Source organism: Pogona vitticeps, chromosome 15 (assembly GCF_051106095.1).
Source record: "Pogona vitticeps strain Pit_001003342236 chromosome 15, PviZW2.1, whole genome shotgun sequence".
Taxonomy (NCBI): Eukaryota; Metazoa; Chordata; class Lepidosauria; order Squamata; family Agamidae; genus Pogona; species Pogona vitticeps.
In genome coordinates, this window is record NC_135797.1 from 10,118,498 (window position 1) to 10,142,444 (window position 23,947).

General features: G+C 44.9%; 1 protein-coding gene across 5 annotated transcripts in view; it reads left to right on the plus strand.

Moving 5' to 3' along the window:
• Nucleotides 1-23,947, plus strand: part of ARHGEF2 (Rho/Rac guanine nucleotide exchange factor 2) — a 173,648-nt gene that overhangs the window by 85,639 nt on the left and 64,062 nt on the right. The window contains exon 1 of one of the 5 annotated variants that reach the window (XM_020802441.3): nucleotides 2,941-3,649. The exons of 3 other annotated variants lie outside the window; for them this stretch is intronic. In XM_020802441.3, the coding sequence (XP_020658100.3) occupies nucleotides 3,587-3,649 (63 nt within the window). In that variant the 5' untranslated portion in view covers nucleotides 2,941-3,586. Of the gene's footprint in view, nucleotides 1-2,940; nucleotides 3,650-9,321; nucleotides 9,433-23,947 lie in introns of those variants that run through there. One more of the 5 variants, XM_078382034.1, reaches the window with a different exon arrangement.

A 23,947-nucleotide genomic window follows, 5' to 3' on the forward strand; every position in this document is an offset into this window, starting at 1 on the left:
ACTTTTTAAAAACAGAGGCCAAATGTGCGCATTCTATTTTGCCCTGCTTGTTTCAGAGCTGCATTTACCGCTTCCTTGCAGTAATTAATCCGTTGCATCGGGCGAGTTGATTAAATGTTTCCCATCTGTGCTTTTTCCTCCCACCAGACTACGTTTCAATTGTATTCTCCTTGGGTCAGGATCTCGGTCCCCTGATTTGTTGCCTGGACACATATTTGAAGGATGCTATGAAGCTATTTAAATAAAACATAACATTATTAATATGTATTAATTCATTTGAAATCTGGAAGTTGCTCTTCGTATAAAATTGTGTGCATGGAGTGTTCTTTCCGCGTCACTGTGGATCAAGAGCTCTCTCTCTCTGTGTGTGTGTGTGTGTGTGTGTGTGTGTGTGTGTGTGTGTGTGTGAATTGTGGAGACTTTTGGTCACGTGCTATCTGGACTCACACACCCCATGAATGTTCAACTGTGCAAGATTTCGAATCAACTGATAAGCATTCTGTGACATCACAACAACCGAACCAATCGGTGCCAGAGGCTCTGTTGCCACACGTTGTTGTTGTTGTTATACTGCCTTTTCTCCCAAATTAACTCAGATTAAAAGAATAAAATGAATTAAAAATAGAATTAAAAACTCAACAAGTTAAGCATTAAAATACAACCAATAGGTATGCTAGTTAAAATACAACTGAATAATTAAAAGCGAGCAAACCTTAAGAACTATCTTAACTTTTAGAAGGCATTAGGGACTTAAACGTGATTATTAAAAGCCTGCCTTGAAAAGATAGGTCTCCAGCTGTTGGTGAAAGAATGAAATGGAGGGGGCCAGCCTGATCCCCCAAGGGAGAATCAATCAATCAATCAATCAATCAATCAATCAATCAATCAATCAATCAATCAATCAGTCAGTCAGTCAGTCAGTCAATCAGTCTATCTGTCTGTCTGTCTGTCTGTCTGTCTGTCTGTCTGTCTGTCTGTCTATCCGTCTATCCATCAAGCTTCTAACTTGCCCATCTAGACCAAAGGTCTACTCTGGGTGGCATTACAAATTTTCAAAAACAGTAAAACCAATAAATGAATATTCTACAATCTGGGGGCTACCGCAGAGAAGGCCCTGTCTCTCGTGTGCCCACCAGCCGTGCCTGCACATTACAGATAACATTCATTAAAAATATCTGTAATACCTTCTGAGACTATGCAGTTTTGGAACAGGAATCAAACTTTTGTAAGTTAAGTAACAAGAAGAGCAAACGAGGATAAATGTTTTAAGTGGGAGGGAGAGTAAGACGTGAGCCTGGAATTACATTTTGTAATTCAGTCTGGTCTCTGTCTTCACGATATTCCATAAGAACCTAGGAAGAGCCCTGTGCTGGATCAGGCTGAGGGCCCATCTCGTCCAGGTCCCTGTCTCTCACGGTGGCCCCGCCAGATGCCTCTGGGAGCACCTCGACATGAGATCCTTGTCTCCTGATCCCCCTGCCCTGCATCTGGCATGTGGAGGGGCCTTCCCTTTGAAGCCTGGAGATTGTACATCCCCATCATCATGGCTTGTCACCTGCGATCGACTTTTCCTCCAGAAATCTGACCCATCCCCTTTTTAAAGGCATCTAGGCCAGATGCCATCACCACATCCTGTGGCAAGGAGTTCCACATCCCTTTAAAACAAAAAAAGGGGGGAGTAAATAAATATTGCCTATGATACGGTACCATATTCCTAGCCTGATCTCTGTTTGTCAAGGGCGCATTTAAGTTTGGGTGTGACTGCAGTGCAGTTTACCACGAGGTTTCTAATGGAGTTGGCACGGTTAAACTTCAGATATTTACTGGCAACTGCGGAAGATAAAGCTAAGCACAAGGAAGCCTGGTGTTTTCCTGCGGACATTTGTGTCTTTCTATTCTGCTGACAGGAGATGGTTTATTTTGCACCTATTCAGAGGTCATTATTCTGTGTGCGATTGCCTGTTTTAATCCATAGATGTGTCTCTCGATGGTAACCTTGATGCCTTTAGTAGGGCGTCGTAGTACAGCAGGATAATTTCCCTCAACTGAGTGCCTGTTATCTCCCCTCCTCGGAATAAGTTTTCTACTTCTTATGTTAAGCTTATCCAGTTTAGCGCTGTATCAGCTGAAGTGCTATGTCACTTGCAAAATACTAAAAAATAATTAAAAAGCGGACGAAGGAAGGGAAAAGGGTGGGAAGAAGAGGGTTGGGAGGGTTTTTCCAAAGAACGCATTAGGGCTTATTTCTCAGGGGATTTTTTTTTTTAATGGACAACCATCTACACTGATTCAGATGCAGTCCTATCATCTTCTTCTGGTTGCTGCACAAGGGTGGAGGGCGGGGGTTTCACTGAACTGGGGCTTATTTTTGGAGTAGGGCTTATATTACGAGCATCCTGAAAAATCATACTAGGGTTTATTTTCAGGTTAGGTCTTATTTTCGGGGAAACAGGGTAGGACTCCAGAGAACTGGGTTCGAATCCTTTCTCAGCCATGGGAGCATGGATCTGTTAAAACCACTCCATAAATGCCCTATCAGGGTTGCTGTGGGGCAGTTCTGACTTGACGACCCATAACAATAACAGTGAAGGTACAGTCCGGGAATAAAGTAATGATGAGTTAGCATCAATGTTGCTTTACGGATGTAACAAAAAAAATATTTCATAGTTACTTTTAGAGGCATTTTGATGTATCCTTTTCAAGTTTCGTTACGTTCTCTTATCATTCTTGTTGTGTTTTTTTTTTAAGTAAAAGGAAGTAATTTAAAAAAGCATCAACAAATAACAGATTGAATTATATTTTAACATTAGAATGCATATTGAACCTGGCTCATTTTGCACGCCCACAGAGTAGCCGGGCAGCAGAACGAATTAGTTTTATCGGGTCAATCAGCAGGACATGGTGCTGTCGTATTTCGGACCCGAAGCTCGATGGCAGACAGCAGAACTGGTCTGAGACCAGTACTTGCGCATGGCGAGGGTCACTCCACTCTCAGTCTAAGATCCCTTTTCCTGATGGTCTCCGTGCGGTCTCCGTATTGCTGACTGTGGGAAGCCGGAGTGGCGCAGTCCGAGAGTCCATGTGTGGCTGTGGAGATGAGGAGCATCGCGCATGGCGGGATGGTAGCGTCCTTCTTGAGATGGGTCCTGCCAAGATCTGCCATTTCTGAGCTTTGCTTCCTGCTTTAGGATGCTTCTCTTCAGAGCAAGACTCCCGAGTTCTCATCTCTTTCCGTCTTTTCAAGATGATGTAAAACTGCACTGCCAATAAGCCTTCCCACCCCCTTTCTCTGCATCTCTCCTTTCAAGAGGAGGAGCAAAGCAGATTTGAACAACTGAGTACAGTTTCCAGCTTGGGCAGTTTACTTCCTGTGCTGTGAGTTGGATAGATGTGCAGAGTGGAGAAGCTTTCTGCCCTGTTGTCCTTTTTTTGGCACCCAGTGCGAATTTCATCCATCCTTTTTGGTACATTTTTTTTAAAAAATTGATCTTCAGTTGTTTTTAATGCCCAAAACATCCCCTGCCAGCCTTAGGAACGGGAGACCCAGTCGGATTGATTGTTGGCCAGCTGGAGTCATTGTTGGATTATGTCTCGGATAGAATCGTTGACCAGATCAAGAACGGATCGTTCGAAGGAGATTTCCTTGAAGGTTTGTAAACCTTGAAGGGGTATCTGGGGAGGGCTGGTGGATTTTGGTGTAGATTTCTTGAGCTGAAGACAGGTTGAAATTCACTGGTGGCCTTCTGACCACATTCTGGGGTGCCCTTGAAACAGCTACTGTCTTATGGCATGAGTTTTGTGAGGGGCAAGAAGGACCTATTTGTGAGGTTCACCCTATATTTCCCCTGGAGACAATTTCTAAAATAGTGGGGGGCTGTTTTTCATTTCATGTCTTCCTCGTGTTGGCAGCAGCCTGTCCTTTGTAACCTGTTTTAATTTTAGGTGCATGTACAGTAATGAGGAAGCTTTTTTGAATGCTCTGTGAGTGTAGTTTCTGTTCAAGGTTAAGAAGTTGCCCTTTATTTTTAAAACTCTTCTGGGAGTTGGGGGGGGGGGGAAATCTCTTTAAAATTTCCCTTGGAAGTTTGCTTCTTTCGGTGGGTCAAAATAAATGTTGTTTTGGAACTGATGTTAAATGCAAAGAGGCCACAAAAATCAAATGCAGCTTGGGGTCTTCCTCTTAATCTCATCTGTGCTTTTTAAAAAAACTTTGCTAAGAGACCCAACGATGCACGTATTTCTGCCCCCCCCCCAAGTTTCAATCGCGAACCAGCTCTTCCTAGAAGATCCGGCTGCTTTCACTGACTCCCAAATAAATTTCCTTGCCTAGGATCGCAGCCAAGATACAGATATAATGATCGGCTTTTGTGACCGCCTCATGCATTTTGGCAACGTCTTATGGGATTGAAAGAAACCTATAATTTTTATTTGCATATTTTTTTTTCCAAAAACGCACCCTCCCTCCCACCTCCGGCTGGATCTCTTGCCTTGCCAGATGGCCCTTTATTTTGAGGTTTGCCCCAATCTCTGAACAATCAGGTTTTTGTAGATTCAGCATAAAAGGGTCTCCTTTAGCTGGAGTGCTTGCAACTGTAAAGGGGGTGTTGGAAGCAGATGTGCTGTGTCCCATGAATTTGAAATTTTCATACTGTATTTAGATGCATATAAGCATATTCCCCCCCAGTCTTAACTCTCTTTTTTTGCTTCCCACTTCCCTTCCCCTCTTTTTTTTATCTGTCTGTCTGTCTGTCTCTGTCTCTGTGGGATTTCCTTGTTTCTCCCGGTGGCAGCAAAGCATCTTCACAAAGAGCAAACATCTGGGCCTCCCTTATTGTTATCTCTTGCAACGTGGGGTGTTCAGAACTTGGAAACATTAACTTTTTTTTTTGAACTCCAGGTCTCAGCATCTATAGACGATGCTGGCTAGGGGAATGATGACTTACAAAACTTTTGCATTGTACACTGTTTCAAATCTTGGGTAGGGGGTGACCCATCGTACCTTTTGTTTAACACCTGTTTCTTTGTGTGTGGCAGTAAAGCAGCGCTTTCCTTTTTGAAAAGACCAGGAGTGCTGTTTAACCCACAGGCCAGCCCGGCTGGAAAGAGATTTATTGCCGGCTGGAGAGAAGACGGGGTTTCACAAAGGAGCCCTTCCACGTGGTACTGTATATGGGTCCTCTCTGTTCAGTGTTATCACTTGCACGAGGGATGGGGGGTAGGGTAGCCCCATTGAGGTTGTAAAATTGGCATCTCTCTCCCCAGTTAGAAACTTTCAGATCCAACAAGGGGACAGTTTGTCTTAGAGCAGAAGGAGCCAGCTTCTGTTTACTTAGCTGCTGGTCATTTTCTTCCTTGGGTGTAAAATCCCCTTTCTATTTTTTTTCTATTTTTCTATTCCTCCACGTCAAAACAAAATTTTATCCAAGGCTGCTCAAAGCGGATAGAGAGAAAGAAAAATCAAACCACCTTTTTTTCTGTCTTAAAATAGAGCTATGCACTAGGTTTTTTTAAAAAGGAAAATGTGTTTTTTTAAAAAGGGCCCTGGGGGGGAACCTTGTGAAATGAAACAGCAGGAAAAGGGAGCAGCTTGTTCATAACAGCTTCTTCGCTGCCTTAACTCTTTCAGCTCTTCCCCAAAAGGGGCCTGGAGGCAAGGGAGTCCACTTAACTGTATTTTCTAGCTACGCCTGTGGATTATTTTATTTTTCTCTTCTGTGCAGTGGAACAGCGACTCTGGTTATTTTTAAACCAAAATCTGAACAGCCGAGCCTAAAATAGCCCTTGAAACTTTCTTCTCAAAAGGCTTTCCTTTGAAGCGAATGCTAGACTGGCCAAGAAGTTAAGCAAACACATCTTAATATATTTAAATCTTAGTTGAAGACCATGTGTGTACTTAACAAAGGGCATGATTTAAAAACTAATAGAAATGAGCCCAAATATGATGACTAAAAACCCAGGTGCAGAAGGTGTTTTCTATCATTTATATAGCACTTTTGCATTGTACACGTTGCGCCTATCCTCATAAGCGTCTTGTAAAAGTACACCACCCTATAAACTGAAGCTCGGCTTATAGTGAGTTATCCTTGCTCAAAACCGCACAAAACCCTTGGCAGGAATGGAAGGTGAACTTAAGAGGTGAGGAGTTGAGTATTAAGGGGTGTAGTTGCTATTGAGAGTAGGTAAGTGTGATGTACTGAATAAAATGATGGAGTAGGACTCAGAAGACCTGGATTCAAATCCTTGCTTGTTAATGGCAACTTGTGGGTGGGGCCGGGGTGGGCGGGATGGAACTGACCCAACCCAGTCCTTAAATATCTCACATTCCTTGAAAACCCTGTTAAGAGTCACCAAAGGTCAGATATGACCTGACGGCCCCTAACGCAACACGATTCACGTAGAATTGCATGCGCCATCTTTCCAAGCGTCTCTAGTTGGGCAGAAGAACTGGTGGGACTGTAGCGTGGTTGACTTCTGCTGAACGTCAGCCAGAGTTTCCCCTTATGGAGAGCAGAAAAGGGTATAGCAGTGCAGTCCCCATTCCAGATTCCAATTCCACGCCGTTTTTGTTGAAAGAAATTGAAGGGGACAGTATTTTTTATGTCGAAACGACGCTATTTTAGGACAGCGAGAATTGGCAGAGATGACTTGCTGACAGTCAGCTTTTTTTTTGTTTCACTGTTTTTTTGGGGGGAGGAAGAGAGAGAGGGAGAACCTAAGGGCCAAGCTTATTTTCTTCCTCTTTTTCCCCACCTCACCCGGAGCCCACTTCTGTTTTCAGTGGTTTCGTCACCATTTAATGTGAGAGGCACAAGTTTGCTTGTTTTAAGGCTAAGGTACTGCTGAGAACACTGAGGAGTCATCCAGGAAGAGGAGAGTGTCTAGATTCTATTACTTAGTAGGGAAGGCTATAATTCCCCCCAACACACATGTGCGCATGCACACACACGCACACATGCACAGAGAGAGAGAGAGAGACTTCTCCTTGGTGAGTCTACTTCCTCCCTGGTGTCTTGTGATGCAGTAGGACATATGATGAAATCGTCTCTCCTAAGTTCCAGTATTGTTTTTCAAGGCTGGCTGGAGGTTCTGCCAGCTGGTGCAGTGAGCAGAGAAGGAGGGGAAGTGGACAACCGTGAGGTTTCTGCCAGGCTTGTGTGACTTTTGTTGTGTGTTTCTTGGAGGGGCCAGCCAAGACCCTCGGTGGCCAGCAGCCACAAGCAGCCAGCTCTCTGCCCGTCAGTCCTCCACCGTGCTCTGGTGCAAAACATGGCAGCTGATCAGATAAAGGCCGATGTTCCAGCAACAAGACAGGGAAGGGGAATTCCCCTGGGGGAGTGTAAAAGTGGTTGTGTTTGGGGAAGTGGGGCATATCTGCAGCTCTGAGTCATCCGTAGGGGCCCTTTCTGTCCAGGTGGACTTGAAAAGCGGACAGGTCGAAGGTCCGCCGCTGAATGCGTGACACCGGATCCACAGAAAAAGCACGGCTTTTACAGGTTCGAAGGGGAAATTTTGGATGTTGTCTTCTGCAACAACTTTTTCACGCCAGAAAGGAGTCTACTGCCTTGATGCAACTCAGTACAAACTGACTCAAAGGGCTTGGAAGAAACAACAACAACAACAACAACAACAACAACAACAACAACAACAACAACAACAACAACAACAACAACAACAACAACAACAACAACAACAACAACAACAACAACAACAACAACAACAACAACAACAGAGATTCGATTAATGCCGAGCTTGTGCAGAATTGCCTTTATCATACCATGTCCAAGGATGAATACAGGCTTCAGGAGGGGAAAAAACGGTTATGAATTTATATCTTGATCATCCCACCCAAATGATTCCAGAACTTGAATTGCAAAAAAAAAAAAAAAAGGCCACTGAGCCTGTCAGTATAAGGAGTGGTTACTTCAAGGACGTACATGGTTTAGAAGTCAAGAGTTGCAGAAGAGAGCGTGTCGGAGTGGTTACTCACAGGTGGGGGAAACGACCCTACTTACATATGGCCAGGGACACATTTTATGGGCTAGTGCAAGATCAAAAATTGTGCAGTCTCACAATGCGTTACATCATCTTTGGGATCCCCTCCTCCCACCCCATGCTACGTTTCTTCTTTCCAGCGCTCACGTCCAACTAGAGAGCAAAAGAGAGAAAATTGAAGAGGGATGAAAGAGTTCTGTTACAATCTCCCACCCAGTTTAAATATAATGACAGTATAGAGAAAATTCTATCCCTTTTGTTAGCTGGAGAATCTGAAGTGTGTGTTTCCAGAAAGATTATCATGTCCACAGCAAAACCAACGAAGAGCCTTGTGTGGTCTTAAAAAGTATACAGTAGTACCTCGCTAGATGACAACCTCGTAAAACGACGAATCCGCATTACAATGAGGTTTTGCGATCGCTATAGCGATTCGTAAAACAGTGGTTCCAGTGGGGGATTTTCGCTGGACGATGATTTGGTCCGTGCTTTGCGGACTATTTTTTCGCAAGACGACGATTTTTACAGCTGATCGGCGGCTCCGCAAAATGGCTTCCCTGTGTTTTCGGGACCCATGCTTCACAGGTCAGCCATTTTAAAAGATGATCGGCGCTCGCAAAATGGCTTCCCTATGGGCGATCTTCGCAGGACGACAATGTATTTTCCCCATTGGAACACATTAAATGGGTTTCCATGTATTTCAATGGGGAAACGGTTTTCGCATGACGATGATTTTGCTAAACAGCGATTTCAATGGGACGGATTATCATCATTATGCAGAGCACCACTGTAATTTGGCATGAGCCCTCATGGACAGCAGTCCACTTCTTTTCGGGTGTTCTTGCTATATTCCGGGGGGCGGAAGATTGGGATTTACCACCGACCCTTTCTTATATCTTCTTGCTTTGGATCTTTGGTTGACTCACTTAGACACACCTTTCTCGTTGGACAAAGAATGATCCAGTTGGCTGACGGGGGGTGTGCCAGTCTGGAAGGAGCAGGGATACCCCCTCTGAGAGGATGGACAGCACTGGTTGTGAACCATGTGTAGGAGGCCCCTCCACACAGCCCCTTTGAACTCCCTGGAGGGAACCACAACCCCTATTCAAGTCCTGTTTTCTCCTGCCTCTCCCTCCCTGCCCAATTATTTTGAGAATGAGTGACCCAGGCCTTTGGAATGCTGCCATCTCCAGAGCGGCCCTTCCCCAACCAGCTGCCACGTCCTTTCTGCCAGAAGATAATCGGCAGATTCGTCGTGGTTTAGGGGGGAACAGACCCTACATCCATCCCTCATCAGTTGTTGTTGTTGTTGTTCGCAGAGTGGGGCGAGAGGAGGGAGCAGGAGTGTGTCATTTATTACAGGCACCAACACTGGCAACGGCTGAATTGATCTGGCGGTCCTTTGTTCTCCTGGGATGTTGTGGAAGGAGCTGATCTTTTAGGGTAATACCTATTTCTTAACCCTTTTGCTCACCCTTCCTTCCTTCCTTCCTTCCTTCCTTCCTTCCTTCCTTCCTTCCTTCCTTCCTTCCTTCCTTCCTTCCTTCCTTCCTTCCTTCCTTCCTTCCTAGCAGATGTCATTGTTTTCAGGTGGAGTGGAAAGGCGATCCTCTATCTATCTTGTTATCTCTTTCAACCAAAGTTGTTCAGCCCCCGGGCATAAAACCGCATGCTTGGCGAATATTCTGGGATTCTCTGGATAAAGAAGTCCTGAGGTTGGTTTCAAACGCCCATCCTGTTTTTGTTGTTTTTAATAATTTTGAAACTGCTTCGAGCGCATTGGTAGTTTGCCAGTATATAAACATCTTTAAATGATTTAGAATAAATCCCCGGAGAACAGCAGTACTGTACGGTTGCTGGCCCTTCTTTTAATTGTCTCGGTGCCAAATTAGAATATCGTGTACTGTATTTTTCGCACCATGAGACGCACTTTCCCCCCACAAAACAGGGGGGTGGAAAGTCTGTGCGTCTTATGGAGCGAAGAAAACAGATTATATTTTCCTATTTTCTTCTACTAAAAAATTGGTGCGTCTTATGGAAAGGTGCGTCTTATGGTAAGCTCTTGTAGACTTTGAGGAAGCTTTATCAAGGGGCCTCTTGAAGCATTTGGGTACTTAATGTAGAAAAATCTAGGTAGCATCTCGTATCCACCAGGACATTCCTACTATCACTAGGATCTTTGAAACGAAGACTTATAGGTGGAAATGTGTCCATTCATTTCAGCAGGAAATATCCCAGTAGAGTTATGCTGTGGATTAAATCTGTTGCTCTCTCACACTCAGCTGTTAACAGCACTCCAAAACCCACCTCTTTTTCTTGTCTCTGTGCTTAAGAACCTTTTTGAAGTAAAGTGGACTGCTTATCTACCACCCTATAGTGCTTTAATTATGTAGGCGACCCATGGCCTCCACCCCCACCATGAGCTGGGTATTCAATTTACCAACCCGGAAGGATGAAAAGTTGAATCAAGCCGTCTTTTTGTTGTTTAGTCATTAAGTTGTGCCCGACTTTTCGTGACCCCATGGACCAGAGCATGCCAGGCCCTCCTGTCTTCCACTGCCTCCCGGAGTTGGGTCAGATTCATGTTGGTCGCTTCGGTGACACTGTCCAACCATCTCATCCTCTGTCGTCCCCTTCTCCTCCTGCCTTCACACTTTCCCAACATCAGGGTCTTTTCCAGGGAGTCTTCTCTTCTCATCAGATGGCCAGAGATGATTAGATCATCTACGGTTTTATCGTATTCATTATTTGATGGTGTGCTTTATGTGAACTGCCCGAAGTAGTCCTGCGACACTAATGGGTGTGATATATTAAATTGAAGAAAGGTAGGAAGGAAGAAAGGACAGGACTCCATGCAGTCATTCTTATTTCGGAATGATCAACTTTTAAGAGGCAAGTTTTAAATTTAGTTTGCACAGAGCCCGGCTTGTTTCATCCCAGGAGATGTTCATCCTGTGGGTTGTTTTTTTTTTTCAAAGAGGTGGTGTCTCTCAAGGGAAAAACACCGTGTTTTATGGGGAGCCTGCAATTTTGTGGTGGGCTCTGCCACTTACCTAGTCCTCCTTTGTTTGCCTGAACTGAGCCAGTTGTTTTCCTGATGTGTTAAATACCTCCATGGCCTCCTGCTGTGTTTTTCCAGAGTCAGATAAAAGGAGGCTATTGTGAGTTGCAGGGAAATGTGAAGGCTCTTTTGGAAACCGGCACCAGAGGTTGGGCCTGCCCTCCGGAGAGAGGCATGAAGAGTCAGAGGAAGTGTTGTTCCATGAAGGAATTTGGAAGCCACACAACTCTTAAAAGTTACTAGATCTGAAGGAAAGGCGCTCGCTCTCAGTGGCTTATAAAGGCTTTCATCTAAAATGACCACTCTCTCTACTCAAGTCATAATAAGGAACTTTATCAGACAAGGGAAGCCACCAAGCTTTTTGCTGAATTTGAGATCGGTTTTTGAAAAAACTAGAAGTCTACAAACCCATTGTAATGGTTTACGTGATATATGATGCAGCTTTTTATCTCCGTGCTCAGCTGCCGAGGGGCTTCTTAAGTGGCCACCGTGCGAAGCTCGGTGTAGGACTAGATGAAGTTTTGATCTTAATTCAACAGGGATTTCTTTACGTCCGGGATCTTAGTAGCTTCGGAAATGTTGCCTTCTTTTAGAGCAGCAGTCTCCAACCTTGGGCCTCCAGATGTTCTTGGACTGCAACTCCCAGAAGCCTTTGCTACCACCTCTGCTGGCCAGGATTTCTGGGAGATGAAGTCCAAGAACATCTGGAGGCCCAAGGTTGGGAACCACTATTTTAGAGTACAGTTCTCAGCATCTCCGGCTGGCCTCAGTGGCTAGAGGATCTCAGATTTGTAGTTTCGAAAGGAAAAACGAGCCAAGACGAAGTAGTGTCCTTCTGCATCCTCATCCCTTTGTGCAGCCTTGACATCCAGATGTGTTTTATGGACTACATTAGCCAGCGTGGCTAGTTGTCCACGGATTAGGCCAAAACTCTATAGAAATCTTTCTCAGTTTTTTTTTTTTTTTTGCCACAGCCAATAAACACAATACGAAAGAAATATAAGCTGAATCAGGATGGTATAAGTTGCGTAACAAACCTTATAAGGTGGCATGTAAAGAATTATTTCCAGTCCATGGCTCCCTTCCAATGTGCCAGGGGCCCCCGTGGAGAACGGCTCGGCTAGAGGACCCCTAGTTTGGATCTCTCTCCTTTTATGGGAGAGAATCGCTTCCATTATTCCATTATCTGATTCGTCACAAAGTGTACGAATCAGAAAATAATGGGAGTGTTGGTCGGTTTTTTTGTTGTTGCCGTGAATCTTAAATACCACATCACAACTGTATAGACCGCATTATGGAGAGGCATCAGTAAACAAGGAAATGGTTCTGCTCCAAGGAAGTGTACACTCTGAAAAATCTGGAAGTAGGCATGGTGAGGAATGGGGAAGAATTCAGTTTATTAAAAAAAGTCATGGTTATATTTATCACCTGTCTTCCTTGGGAAAAATCCAAAGTGTGGTATACTTGACTCCCCTTGCTCCTAATTGTACTTTGTCACAACAACCCTGTGAGGTAAATGAGGCCGACACAATGATGAGCCAAAGACCATGAGCGCAACCTACATAGGGTTTTCAAGGTAAATATGTTTTTCTCGAAGGCTTTCACGGCCGGGATCTGATGGTGTTTGTGGGTTTTTCGGGCTCTTTGGCCGTGTTCTGAAGGTGGTTCTTCCTGACGTTTCGCCAGTCTCTGTGGCCGGCCTCTTCAGAGGACAGGAGTCAGGACTCTGTCTGTGCTCTGGGGCAGTCTGTGGGAGTCCTGACTCCTGTCCTCTGAAAGAGGCCGGCCACAGAGACGGGCAAAACATCAGGAAGAACAACCTTCAGAACACGGCCAAAGAGCCTGAAAAACCCACAACAACCATCGTAGATAAGTTTGTTTACCAGTTCCATTGCCCCGGTGAGTTGGCTTACCCTTGCGTTGGGCATGGAAAGACTCTGTGTTTGTGATTTTGGGGGTTTGGGAGAGGCCCACGAGGGCCGTTTGGCTGCCCCCCCAACCAATTGAGCGTCCTTCCTGTCTCGCTGGCTTCTGTTTTCTTATCTGCCTGGCATGTCTCCCAACTGGTAGCTCAGGCTGAAGCCGGAAACATTAAGCAGCTATTGTTTTTCTGGAGCCTGTTCCGTGTTTTGTAGCACAATGCAAACGCAGTCTTGCCTAAGAGAGAAGCCACATGGACGTAAACGTGGTCTGTGTTTTTGTGGTGGAAGGCCACAACGTTGCTCGAACTCCCACGTTCCTCGCCCCCTGGCTTTGATGCTACATTTATTTTCGACTGAGGGTCCTTTCTTTCTGAGGTCACCCCAGTGTTCAAAACCAACCAGTCTTTCTGTGAACCTGATAGTGTGTAAGAAAGGCTTTCTACTGGCGGCATGCCGTGGAAACACAACGGTGTATGTGCACAACATCATTGAACTCCAAATAGTGCATTTCAATAATGTGGAAATACAGCCCCCTGATCTTCGAAAGGCTGGAGTCAATTTGGCGAAAAGGCTGGAGATGATGAGATTTGGTGTTGTTGTTTAGTCGTTTAGTCGTGTCCGACTCTTCGTGACCCTATGGACCAGAGCACGCCAGGCCCTCCTGTCTTCCACTGCTTCCCGGAGTTCTGTCAATTTCATGTTGGTTGCTTCAATGACCCTGTCCAGCCATCTCATCCTCGGTCGTCCCCCTTCTCCTCTTGCCTTCACACTTTCCCAACATCAGGGTCTTTTCCAGGGAGTCTTCTCTTCTCGTGAGATGGCCAAAGGATTGGAGCCTCGGCTTCAGGATCTGTCCTTCCAGTGAGCACTCAGGATTGATTTCCTTCAGAACGGATAGGCTTGTTCTCCTTGCAGTCCAGGGGACTCTCAAGAGCCTCCTCCTGCACCAGATATGTAGTCCAGACCAACTGGAGACCACCAATGTGGGGGTACCTGAAGCACATTGTATCTGTGATCAAATTAGTTCTCATTTCAGTGAGTCAAGATAAGCAGTTTTATACCATTGTTGATGTATGTTTTTAAAAAGAAAGTTAAATGGAGCAATAGAGGGAGTATCAATATAGTCTAGGGTTTATATTTAAGCATTCCACAGACGCTGTTTTTCTGTTCAGAATCGCTCCCCTCAAGATATTTTATCCTGGCAGCAAGCAAAAAGTGTGAGGCCACGGAGCCCATGAGGTAAACGAATTGAGATCCATGCCAGTCAAGTTAGCAGACGAGGATGTTTCGGGCTGAGATGTCCGCCTCTCTTGGTATGTCTAGATTTCCCCGGAAGGACTACGTTCATAGCTCAGGGTTGGTTCTTAGACGTCTGCATTGTGGCAAAGAGTTTGGATTGCCTGGTTGTTGCTGAGCATCAGCAGCTTTTCCTTCTAGGACAGGCAAATATGTCCAAGCTGGAGGTGCTTGGAAATACTTCCCCAGCTAGACAACTACCATATAGTGTAAGTGGGGCTGCCCTTGGAAACTGTTAAGCTCATATAAAGTCCAATAGCCAGACCGTTGATCACCTTTCTTGACTTGCATTTTTGTGACTTCTGGCTCGCTTCGGTTCGGAGTGCTGATTTTGAACTGAGGACTTGAACGCTTGGACTGAGATCTCTGAAAGATGATCATCTCTTACCTGTGCCTGCTTAGAATTCGAGATCCTCCATGGAAGGCCTCCTCATGTTTCATTGCCTGGAGCAGCTAAGGAAAAATTTGGCTATAGCATCCCTTCAATTGTGAAGGTATCTCCCAAGAAAAGCCAGGCTGAGCTCCCAACGGTGTGTGTGTGTGTGTGTGTGTGAAAGTGATTGTTATTCTAAAACGGCTTTGTTTTTTTTAAAACTGGTTTTAAAACTTGCTTTTGGCGTTGTTTTCAATTTGCTTTTAAATACTGTTTTAATCTTTTTTTTGTTATATTTCACTTTAGGAGAGCGGGTGAACAGAAGGAGGGTAGGCTAAAAAAATAATCCAATTTAGAAAGTCGGAATTGCTAGCGGATGACGGAGAAGGCTGGAGTGTTTTGTTTATTTTTAAAATAATGGTCTGTGCCGGATATATTTATCACTCCCTTTTATAGCAGTTATAACCTCTACGGGTGCCCAGTGTGGTGTAGCCGTGGACAGAGCGATGGATTAGGATTCAGGGAGCCCTCCCCTCCCATGGTTCCCACCTCAGGAATGGAAATTTACAGGGGCAGAACCCTTAAAGATTTCACTTAAAAGCCCTTTTAGGGCTGCTTTTTTTCACAATTTTAGAAACGAGACCTCCGGTTGGGCCAAAAAGAGTCCAGGGCCTAAAGAAGGTCATTGGAGGTGAAGATTTTTGCAAAATTATCCCCATCATTCTCTAGTGGGTATCATCGTGAAGATCAACTTCGAACGTTTCCATCCGTTGTCAAAAAGACATAGTGGGGAATCGAACCCCCAACTTCTGGCTCCACAGCCAGAGATCTAAACCACTGAGCCATGATGGGCTTTTTTAATTAAAAAAAGAGAAATGGGAGGTATAAGAGGCTGTCCTTGCGGATATAGGATAGGCCTCTGCCAAGGGAAGACAATAGCCAAGGGCTGGCTCCATCCACCGCCTGCTCTGTGGCCTCCATCCGCTTAATAGCAAAGTTGTCTCAAGTTGTGAAATTTTATAGACAGTGTGTTCAAAATGTTAAAAGGGGGGGGGGGTCGGTTATAGAAAAAGTAGCCCTGAAAATGGAAGTATTTTAAAAATAGAGGGCTGGACAATAGCCATTGCAGAACAAATTAGCCACCTCTCTGGCAAAATCACTGAACCACAATAATGTTGACGGATGAACATGTTTATATTGCCGTACGTAAATATGGAGGTGGTGTTTGCAGGTCCTGTCATAGGATAGAACCTGAAATCTCCACCTCTGTAATGACACAATTTTCCGTTCCAGGACTCAACACTGAGGGCTCAAAAAGTTTGTTTGTTTGTTTGTTTGCTGGAAGTCAGAAGTGCTGCTAAGAAGCGTTGTTCCAGGTGCATTTTCTTTTGTCCTGTTTTCATCCCCGGTCCAAGATTTTGCAGGTTTTGAAACAGCGCAAGAGCCTGCCAAACTTGTACAGTGGGCCCTCGACTTACGAACTTAATCCGTTCGGGGAGGACGTTCGTACCTCGGAAAGTTCGTAAGTCGACCTGCCATTTCCCATTGAAATGTATGGGAACGGAATTAATCCGTTCCAGCATTAAAAACAAAAAACAAAAATAAAAAGAGCAAGTCCCACATTGGGACTGCGAAACACACACACACACACACACACACACACACACACACACACACACACACACACACACACACACACACCACAGAAACATAACCCTCCCAGTCCAAACCCACCCTCCAAAACCCACACAGAAAAGTTAAAAAAAAACAAGGACTTACCAGTCCGAAGCCTCCCGGCCCTCCGCTGGTTCGGCGCGGCGGGGGCGAGCGGCCAGGTGCCCGGCCTGCTCTAGCCGCTGGGCACTCTGCTGCCTTTGGAGCTTTCAAAGGGCTTCCTCCGATGTCGGGGGAAGCTCTTTGAAACCTCTGAAGGCACGGATCACGGCTCCCTCCTTCCACCCGACGGTGAGTCCCCTTTGCGCCGGCTGAGCTCAGCCCAGCGCGAAGAGGACTCAGCATCGGGTGAAAGGAGGGAGGCGATTTCTCCCTGGCCGGCCGGCTTGCTTCCGAATCCAAAAAAGGCAGGGAGAAAGCGTGGGAAATTCAAATTTCCCGCCCTTTCTCCCTGCCTTTTGGGTTCGTAACCTGATCTGCGTTTGCAAGTAGGGTTTACTACTTGCGATGAGATCGGGTTCGCAACCCAAAATGTTCGTAACTAGGGCCGCTCGTAACTCGAGGGCCCGCTGTATGATCGGAAGCAACCCTGAGGTGAATGCACATACCTTTTCAGCGGTCCTCTCAAAGTGAGAGCCGTTGAACTATTAAACTGAAAGTGTAATCGTTAATTTTTTGGACGGGAAGATAGAAGGTACATGTTCTGACCTTGGTCCCGTCATTCTTTCAGAGTTTGAGTTCACTTGCAGGCAGGCGGGATGCACACATAACAAATAAATGCATTTGTATTCTTGGAGGCTTTCATGGCCGGGATCTGATGGTTGTTGTGGGTTTTTCGGGCTCTTTGGCTGTGTTCTGGAGGTTGTTCTTCCTAACGTTTTGCCCGTCTCTGTGGCCGGCATCTTCAGAGGACAGAAGTAGGAAATCTGTCTGTGTTCTTCAGAGGACAGGAACCAGTACTCTGTCTGTGCTCTGGGGCAGTCTGTGGGAGTCCTGACTCCTGTCCTCTGAAGGGGCCGGCCACGGAGACTGGCGAAGCGTTAGGAAGAACAACCTTCAGAACACGGCCAAAGAGCCCGGAAAACCCACCACAACCAAATAAATTTGTGTTTCCCTTCAGAAGTGCCCCTGTTGAACCTCTGATTGTGTTGTAGGGCTACTATGCTCCGAGATCAAGCTTGATGATATTCATGTTTTTGACTTGCATATTTTTAGGGCTCTTGTGGCAACCAAAATACTACACAGGCCACAAGATTCTATTCTGTGGCTTGTTTTGAACGACGCATGTTGTCTCAGGAATGGAGGAAGAATGCAGAGGTCGTGCTCCGTCTTTGCAGGCAGAGAATCTTTAGTTTCAACCTCTGATGTACCCAGTGAAGTAGTTCCATAGGAGATGCTGAAGTCCCTTGAGTCTTCATTCCTTATCGAGATGTTTCCATCAGCACCTTTGAGCCAAAATAAGGGCTTCAGTATTCTTTAATTTTTTTAACTCCATGACATCTTTGATGGACTTCACCCTTTAAATCTATATTTGATATGTCTTGAAACTTAGAGCAACTCAGCTTGAAGTCAGAGATGAGTTGATGGCGCTGACGATGCCTTCACTGGCTAACGATGCCAGTCTGTGAGTTCTGCAGTGGTTGATGGACATTATCAACGAATTTCCTTGGAGGAGAGAGTTTGTCCACGCGGAACTAATGCAGTTGAAGAACTAACCCATTATTTACTTGTTTGCCCAATTTATAAAGACTTAAAGTAGCAAGTTTGTTTAAAGAGTTAGGTCTCACATTTAATAGCTCTGATGCATATTTGATAATGGTTGTTGTGGGTTTTTCTGGCTCTTTGGCCATGTTCTGAAGAGCACGAAAAACCCACAACAACCATTAGATCCCGGCCGTGAAAGCCTTCGTGAATACGTATTTGATAAATTTTTCACTGGAGGTAATCCACCACATATTTCTGAAAAGTTAGCCTGTTTCGCTTTTAGAGCAATGGTTTTAAGGAGGCAGTTTTGTAGTGATGATGATCACGTTTTATAAGTTGATTGAATTGTTTTTGTGAGAATGTTGATTTTTGATGGCTTTTAGTTGAGCAATTTTATTTTATATTCTTTCCACTTCTTTTGTAATGGCTGTGGCTGTTGCAATATACTTATCTTAACCAACTAACTAACTTCACAAATCTATATTTGGGGACTGGACAAAATGCCAGCCAAAGAATCTGTTCCCCACTGTCACCTCTAGGCAGAAACAGAGCTAATGAGGTAGTGAATTTTTTTTTTTGGCTGAATTTCTTTTTGCATGGCTCTGTTGTAGACAGCCAGCAATTGAGAAAGAGAGAAAGTCGCCAGTGGGGTGCGAAAAGACAGAAAATCTGCTATTCTTTCTTCAATCCATAGCTGCTGGCTGGTCGGCCACCAAATACTGCCACTAATCTGAAAGTGGCCACTGCTAAAAGTTTTGGAGAGTACAGTGGTGCCTCGCATAACGAGGTTAATCCGTTCCAGATTAACCCTCGCTATGTGAAAACATCGCTAAACGGAATGTAAAAACCCATTGGAACGCATTAAACATCGTTCAGCGAAGTTTCCTCCATAGCAGCAGCCATTTTTGCGCCCTCAGTAAGCGAGGGGAGGGCGCGAAAACGCTGCGCACGGCCATTTCGGGCGTCCGGCAGCCATTTTAGACCCGCCAAACAGCTGATCCGCGGGCATCGCAAAGCGAGGATCGGTAAGCGAAATGCTTACAGATCGTCGCTATGCGAGTTTTGCCCATTGGAACGATCGGTATGCCTCCGCATTAGCGATCCCGAAAAAGGGATCACTATGCGGATTCGTCGTTATACGGTGCACTCGTTAAGCGAGGCACCACTGTATTCTGCAAGTTTCTGTGAACAAGAAGGCAAAAACTGTTGACTGTAGGAAGCATCATGCATTGATCAAGGCCCATTTTCTCTACCCCAGTTTAGGCCCTCTCCAAGCTGAGATGAACCAGTACAGAAGACGCTTTGGCTCCCAGTAATAGCTACGTGCAACCAAGCGTTCACCGGATATTCTTTGATGCTTCTTCTGTTAAAAAAAATTTAAATGGCTACCTTTGTGTGATAAAAGTGCCAAGACTTTCCATGCTTTAGCAGTAGAAAGGAAGATTCAAGTGTTTCGTCTTCCCATCTTACCTTAAAGAAGAGTTCTGTAAAATCTGAAAACTGTGTGCTCTTTTCCCAAAGAGGCAGATTCTGTAAAACATGGCTGGAGGGCAATCATGGTTTGCTTTTGTTACATCTTTAATTAAAGATGTCATCCCTACCCCCACCACGTATAGATCTTGAGGGACCGACAAAGCAAACACCATCTGCTGAGCCGGCCCGTTTCTGAGAGGCTTTGCAAAATGTATTTATTTGAAGGGTTCGTATACCACCCAACTGGCCGTATTCCAGCATTTAGGGTGGTGTACAAATACCAAAATTGAAAACAATCGATAAAGTTTTACAATAAAAGCAAGTCGCTCGGCCGAAACAATGACCAAAAAAAACGTTAAACTGTTAAAATACTAGAAAATTAAGGGCAAGTAATAAAAGCAATCAAGCAAACTCTTGACCTGACATTTCAACTCTGCATTAAGTGCTTCAACTCTGCATTAAGAGCAGGGTGGTGTGTATTGTTTGGTGAGAACAAAAGCACCTCCTTTGGTTTGAAATTTCATGGCACGAAAATTCGGAGTCCAGTGCTTGCAGGGAAATCAACTCTCATGGCTCAGTGGGGTTTAAGCCTAAGAGGCTTCCAGCTGCTTGCCCCCATTTAAAGCAGATTATAAAAAATCGGAATCATTGTGAGGAGACAAAAGGGGAGTCTCCTTTTTCCTTCTCTCACTCTCTCTCCAAAACAACCTTCAGAACACGGCCAAAGAACCCGAAAAACCCACAACAACCAACTAGATTTCTACCAGAGTTGTCATTTACCACTTCCGACTGTCATTAGTTATTGAGAAATACAATGGGTGAATTTTCTCAGTACCCAAATTCCAAGTAATTAGTTACATCTACGTAAGTGTGACAGCGCTAACCTGGAGCTGTGAATGTGGAGTTTCTGACAGCTGTTTCTGTCCCGTGAAGCTGGAACCAAATTATAGTGACCCTAATAAAATTTTCAGAGGGACGTGGTGGCGCTGCGGGTTAAACCGCAGAAGCCTCTGTGCTGCAAGGTCAGAAGACCCACCGTTGTAAGATCGAATCCACATGACGGAGGGAGCTCCCGTCACTTGTCCCAGCTCCTGCCAACTTAGCAGTTCGAAAGCACGTAAAAATGTGAGTAGATCAATAGGTACCACGTCAGTGGGAAGGTCATGGCGTTCCGTGTCTAGTCGCGCTGGCCACGTGACCGCGGAAACCGTCTTCAGACAAAACGTTTGCTCTACGGCTTGAAGATGGGTTGTCGGCTATCCTTGGCCGTACAGTTTATGAACGACAAGTTTGTTTTTGTGCTTTCTCAGGCTTTTGAGCGTGAAGTATAGCAATACAGCGACAAAGTCTCCAAATATTTGTATTTATAATTGGATGTATTTGGAGAATACATTTCCAAATAACCCTTGCTATTGGAATCTTCTGGATCAGCTGAGTTGGAATTCTCTCCCTGTTTGAAATATGTGGTGTAGTTTTTCATCGGTAGAAACTTTTTACAAATACTTTACCTCTTTTAGAGATTCATTCCGAAATGACTTCTGCCAACTTTGGTTCTCAGACTTTGCCGTATTAAAGGGAACCATGAGGAGAGGGTTTTTTGGGGGGATTTTTCTCCTGTATATTTTTAGATTTTCTAGTCATCTTCCTGTCAGGCTGATGTCCCGAATGCTCTTGCTTGCTTTCTGGCCCCGGCCCAATGAGTGCAAAATAACATGTTTGTCTTGCTGAGCTCCCTCCTGCGGCTGCGATGGAGACCCAAATTTTGTCTCTGCTGAGCACCGTCCGATTCCTACCAGGACAGAGGTCTTGCCAGCTTGCAACAGAAGACAAAGCTCCCTTTGTCCATCTGGCTACAATAATTGGCCTCTTTTCTGCAAACAGACGGCGCTGAAGGTTGCTTAGATTTTGAGCCCTCCTCATTCCCAGGTTGCCAGTTTTAATACTGAGCTGATGTCTCCATCGTTCGCTTTTATATATCCATCTTTGAATATAAAACTGAGCTAAGGCGGTCGTAAGGTGGGTTCCTCCCACATGGACAGACTGGCAAATAAAATTAAAATAAATCCAGGTGAGGATCTGACATTTAGTTTGACACTTCCTCGGTCATTTTTATCTGCAGACTGAGTTGCTGAGTCGGCCTGTGTCATCGTCCAGCAAACGCCCGCTTGGCCTCTTAAGGCCACTTGATAATCTTCCGAGTTGGCAAGTTGCAGTACCGCCTGCAGCCAGATGCACTGGTGGCGCCCAAGAGTAGCAGAGAGCAAGCCAGATGCCATGGCCAGGCGATGCGGGAACAAGGATGATGGCCTTATGGCCGGCCTTGTGCATCTGAACCGTTGTACCTCCCCATGTCTTGCAGGGAGAGTTTTTTTATCCTGTACCTTCTCGTGAGGGACAGCTAAAGTCCTAAGCTGACTTCTGATTCCCCCCCCCCCACTTTTTCCTTTGTGCTCATCAGGCCCCACACTTGAAGTCCTGACTCCATGTCACTCTTAGCTTCACCCCACCCATTATTATTTTAACAAACACTCGTGGGGGCATGGAGGAAATGATGCAATTTTCCTATGAAGGGACAACATTGGCCAGCCGTTCCCGAACTCTGTTCCAAGAAACCGTGAGATTCTTTGGAAGCTTATCAAGGTTTATTCACGCAGTTTATCTGCACTTGCCGAACTTCCCTCCATAAATGCATATCCGTAGAAGGTTAGTTTCGTTTTGGAGGGCCATCCTGGTGTTCCCACAAAAAACCACGAATCCTCGGCAGACCCAGTTGCCGTGGGGAAAATTCACCAAAACAATAGGGGGACATGATTTTGAAGCCTACAAGTGCAACGGGAACATAAATCTCAGTTTTACCAAGGTGTCCGACATTAATTTTAAATGTGGGGTGGGGGAGACAAAATTTGTTCATTTGGAAGTTTAACTCCTACAATCTCTTAGTGTTCGCTATGTTGGGAGGGACTGCTGGGGTCTTTAAAGCCAAATTTCCCCTCTCATTCTATACAGTGGTGCCTCACAAGACGAATTTAATTTGTTCCGTGGTTAATGTCGTCTTGCGAAAAGCGTTTTCCCATAGGAATGCATTGAAATCTAATTAATGCGTTCCTGTGGGCAAAAAAAAAAAGTCAGAACAAAGTCAAATTTGGTTTACAAAGGGTTTATTAAGTGCTCTTTAAAGCCATACATATTGTGCAGATGATTTTAAAAATTTCAATCAAAAAACTTTTAATTTTTTAAACATCATAGAAAAACATTTAAAAATCAGCAAACATGAGGCAGGAAGAAAAAAACGGAAAACAGTCTTCTTGTGAAGCACGGCCATAAGAACGTTCGTCTTGTGAGTCATCAACCCTATCGCCAAAACCATTTGTCTTGCGAGTTTTTTTGTCCTGTGAGGCATTCGTCTTGCGAGGCACCGCTGTATTGTTAGTTTTGTGCAGTCAGGTTGCTTTTAACTTAGACAGCCCTAACACAGTACTGTTTTAAAGGTATGCGAGTCAGTTTTTGCCACTGCGACTCCTCACCATGAGTTTCCGTGTTCAAGCAGGGCCCCTGAGGCCTAGTCTGAAACTTTGTCCATTACAACACACGGGCTCTATAGGTGGTCAGGCAGCAATATCTCATAGAATAATGGAGTTGGAAGGGGCCCCTAAGGCCATCAAGTCCAACCTCCTGCTCAGTGCAGAAATCCAAATCAAAGTACAGTGGTGCCTCGTTTAGTGACGTTAATCCATGCAGGAAAAAATGTCGCTAAACCATTTAATCACTAAGCGATTTTTAAAAGCCCATAGGAAAACATAGGTGGCCATTTTGGGTGCCTCTAAAGCGAGGCAAAACAGCGGTCGCCATTTTGTTTTTCCAGCGGCCATTTTGGAACCGCCGATCAGCTGTTAAAAATGGGCGCTTTGCCATGATCGCATCCCCGCGATCATCGCAAAGTGATTTTTACCCATAGGGGCCATCGCTAAGCGATCGCTCTGGCGATGGCAAAAAGTCCATCGCTAAGCGATTTCACCGTAAAACGGAGCGATTGCTAAGCGAGGCACCACTGTATTGCAATTCTCGGCTATGCACCCTCTCTGGCTTTTCGAGACATGAGCTCTTTCCTAGCATTTATACTTGAGCAAGAAAATCTGCAAAACAGAGCATTCTCTCTCTCTCTGTGTGTGTGTGTGTGTGTTTCAGTCTCTGTCTTTCTAGCTAAGACATATCAGACAAAACCCAAAGGGGGGGGGAATAATACAAAATAATAAAAATGAAAAAATTTAAAAAGGTACCTTACATTTTAATGTGAGCTTTCATCGGCAAGCCCATTTCTTCAGACATAGGAAGTGCACAAATACATAGGCGTTTCACTCCATACGTCTGAAGAAGTGGACTTGTTGACAGAAAGCTCACATTAAAATATAACAGTTAGTCTTTAAGGTTTTGATTTCTGGAGGTTTGCTTGATATG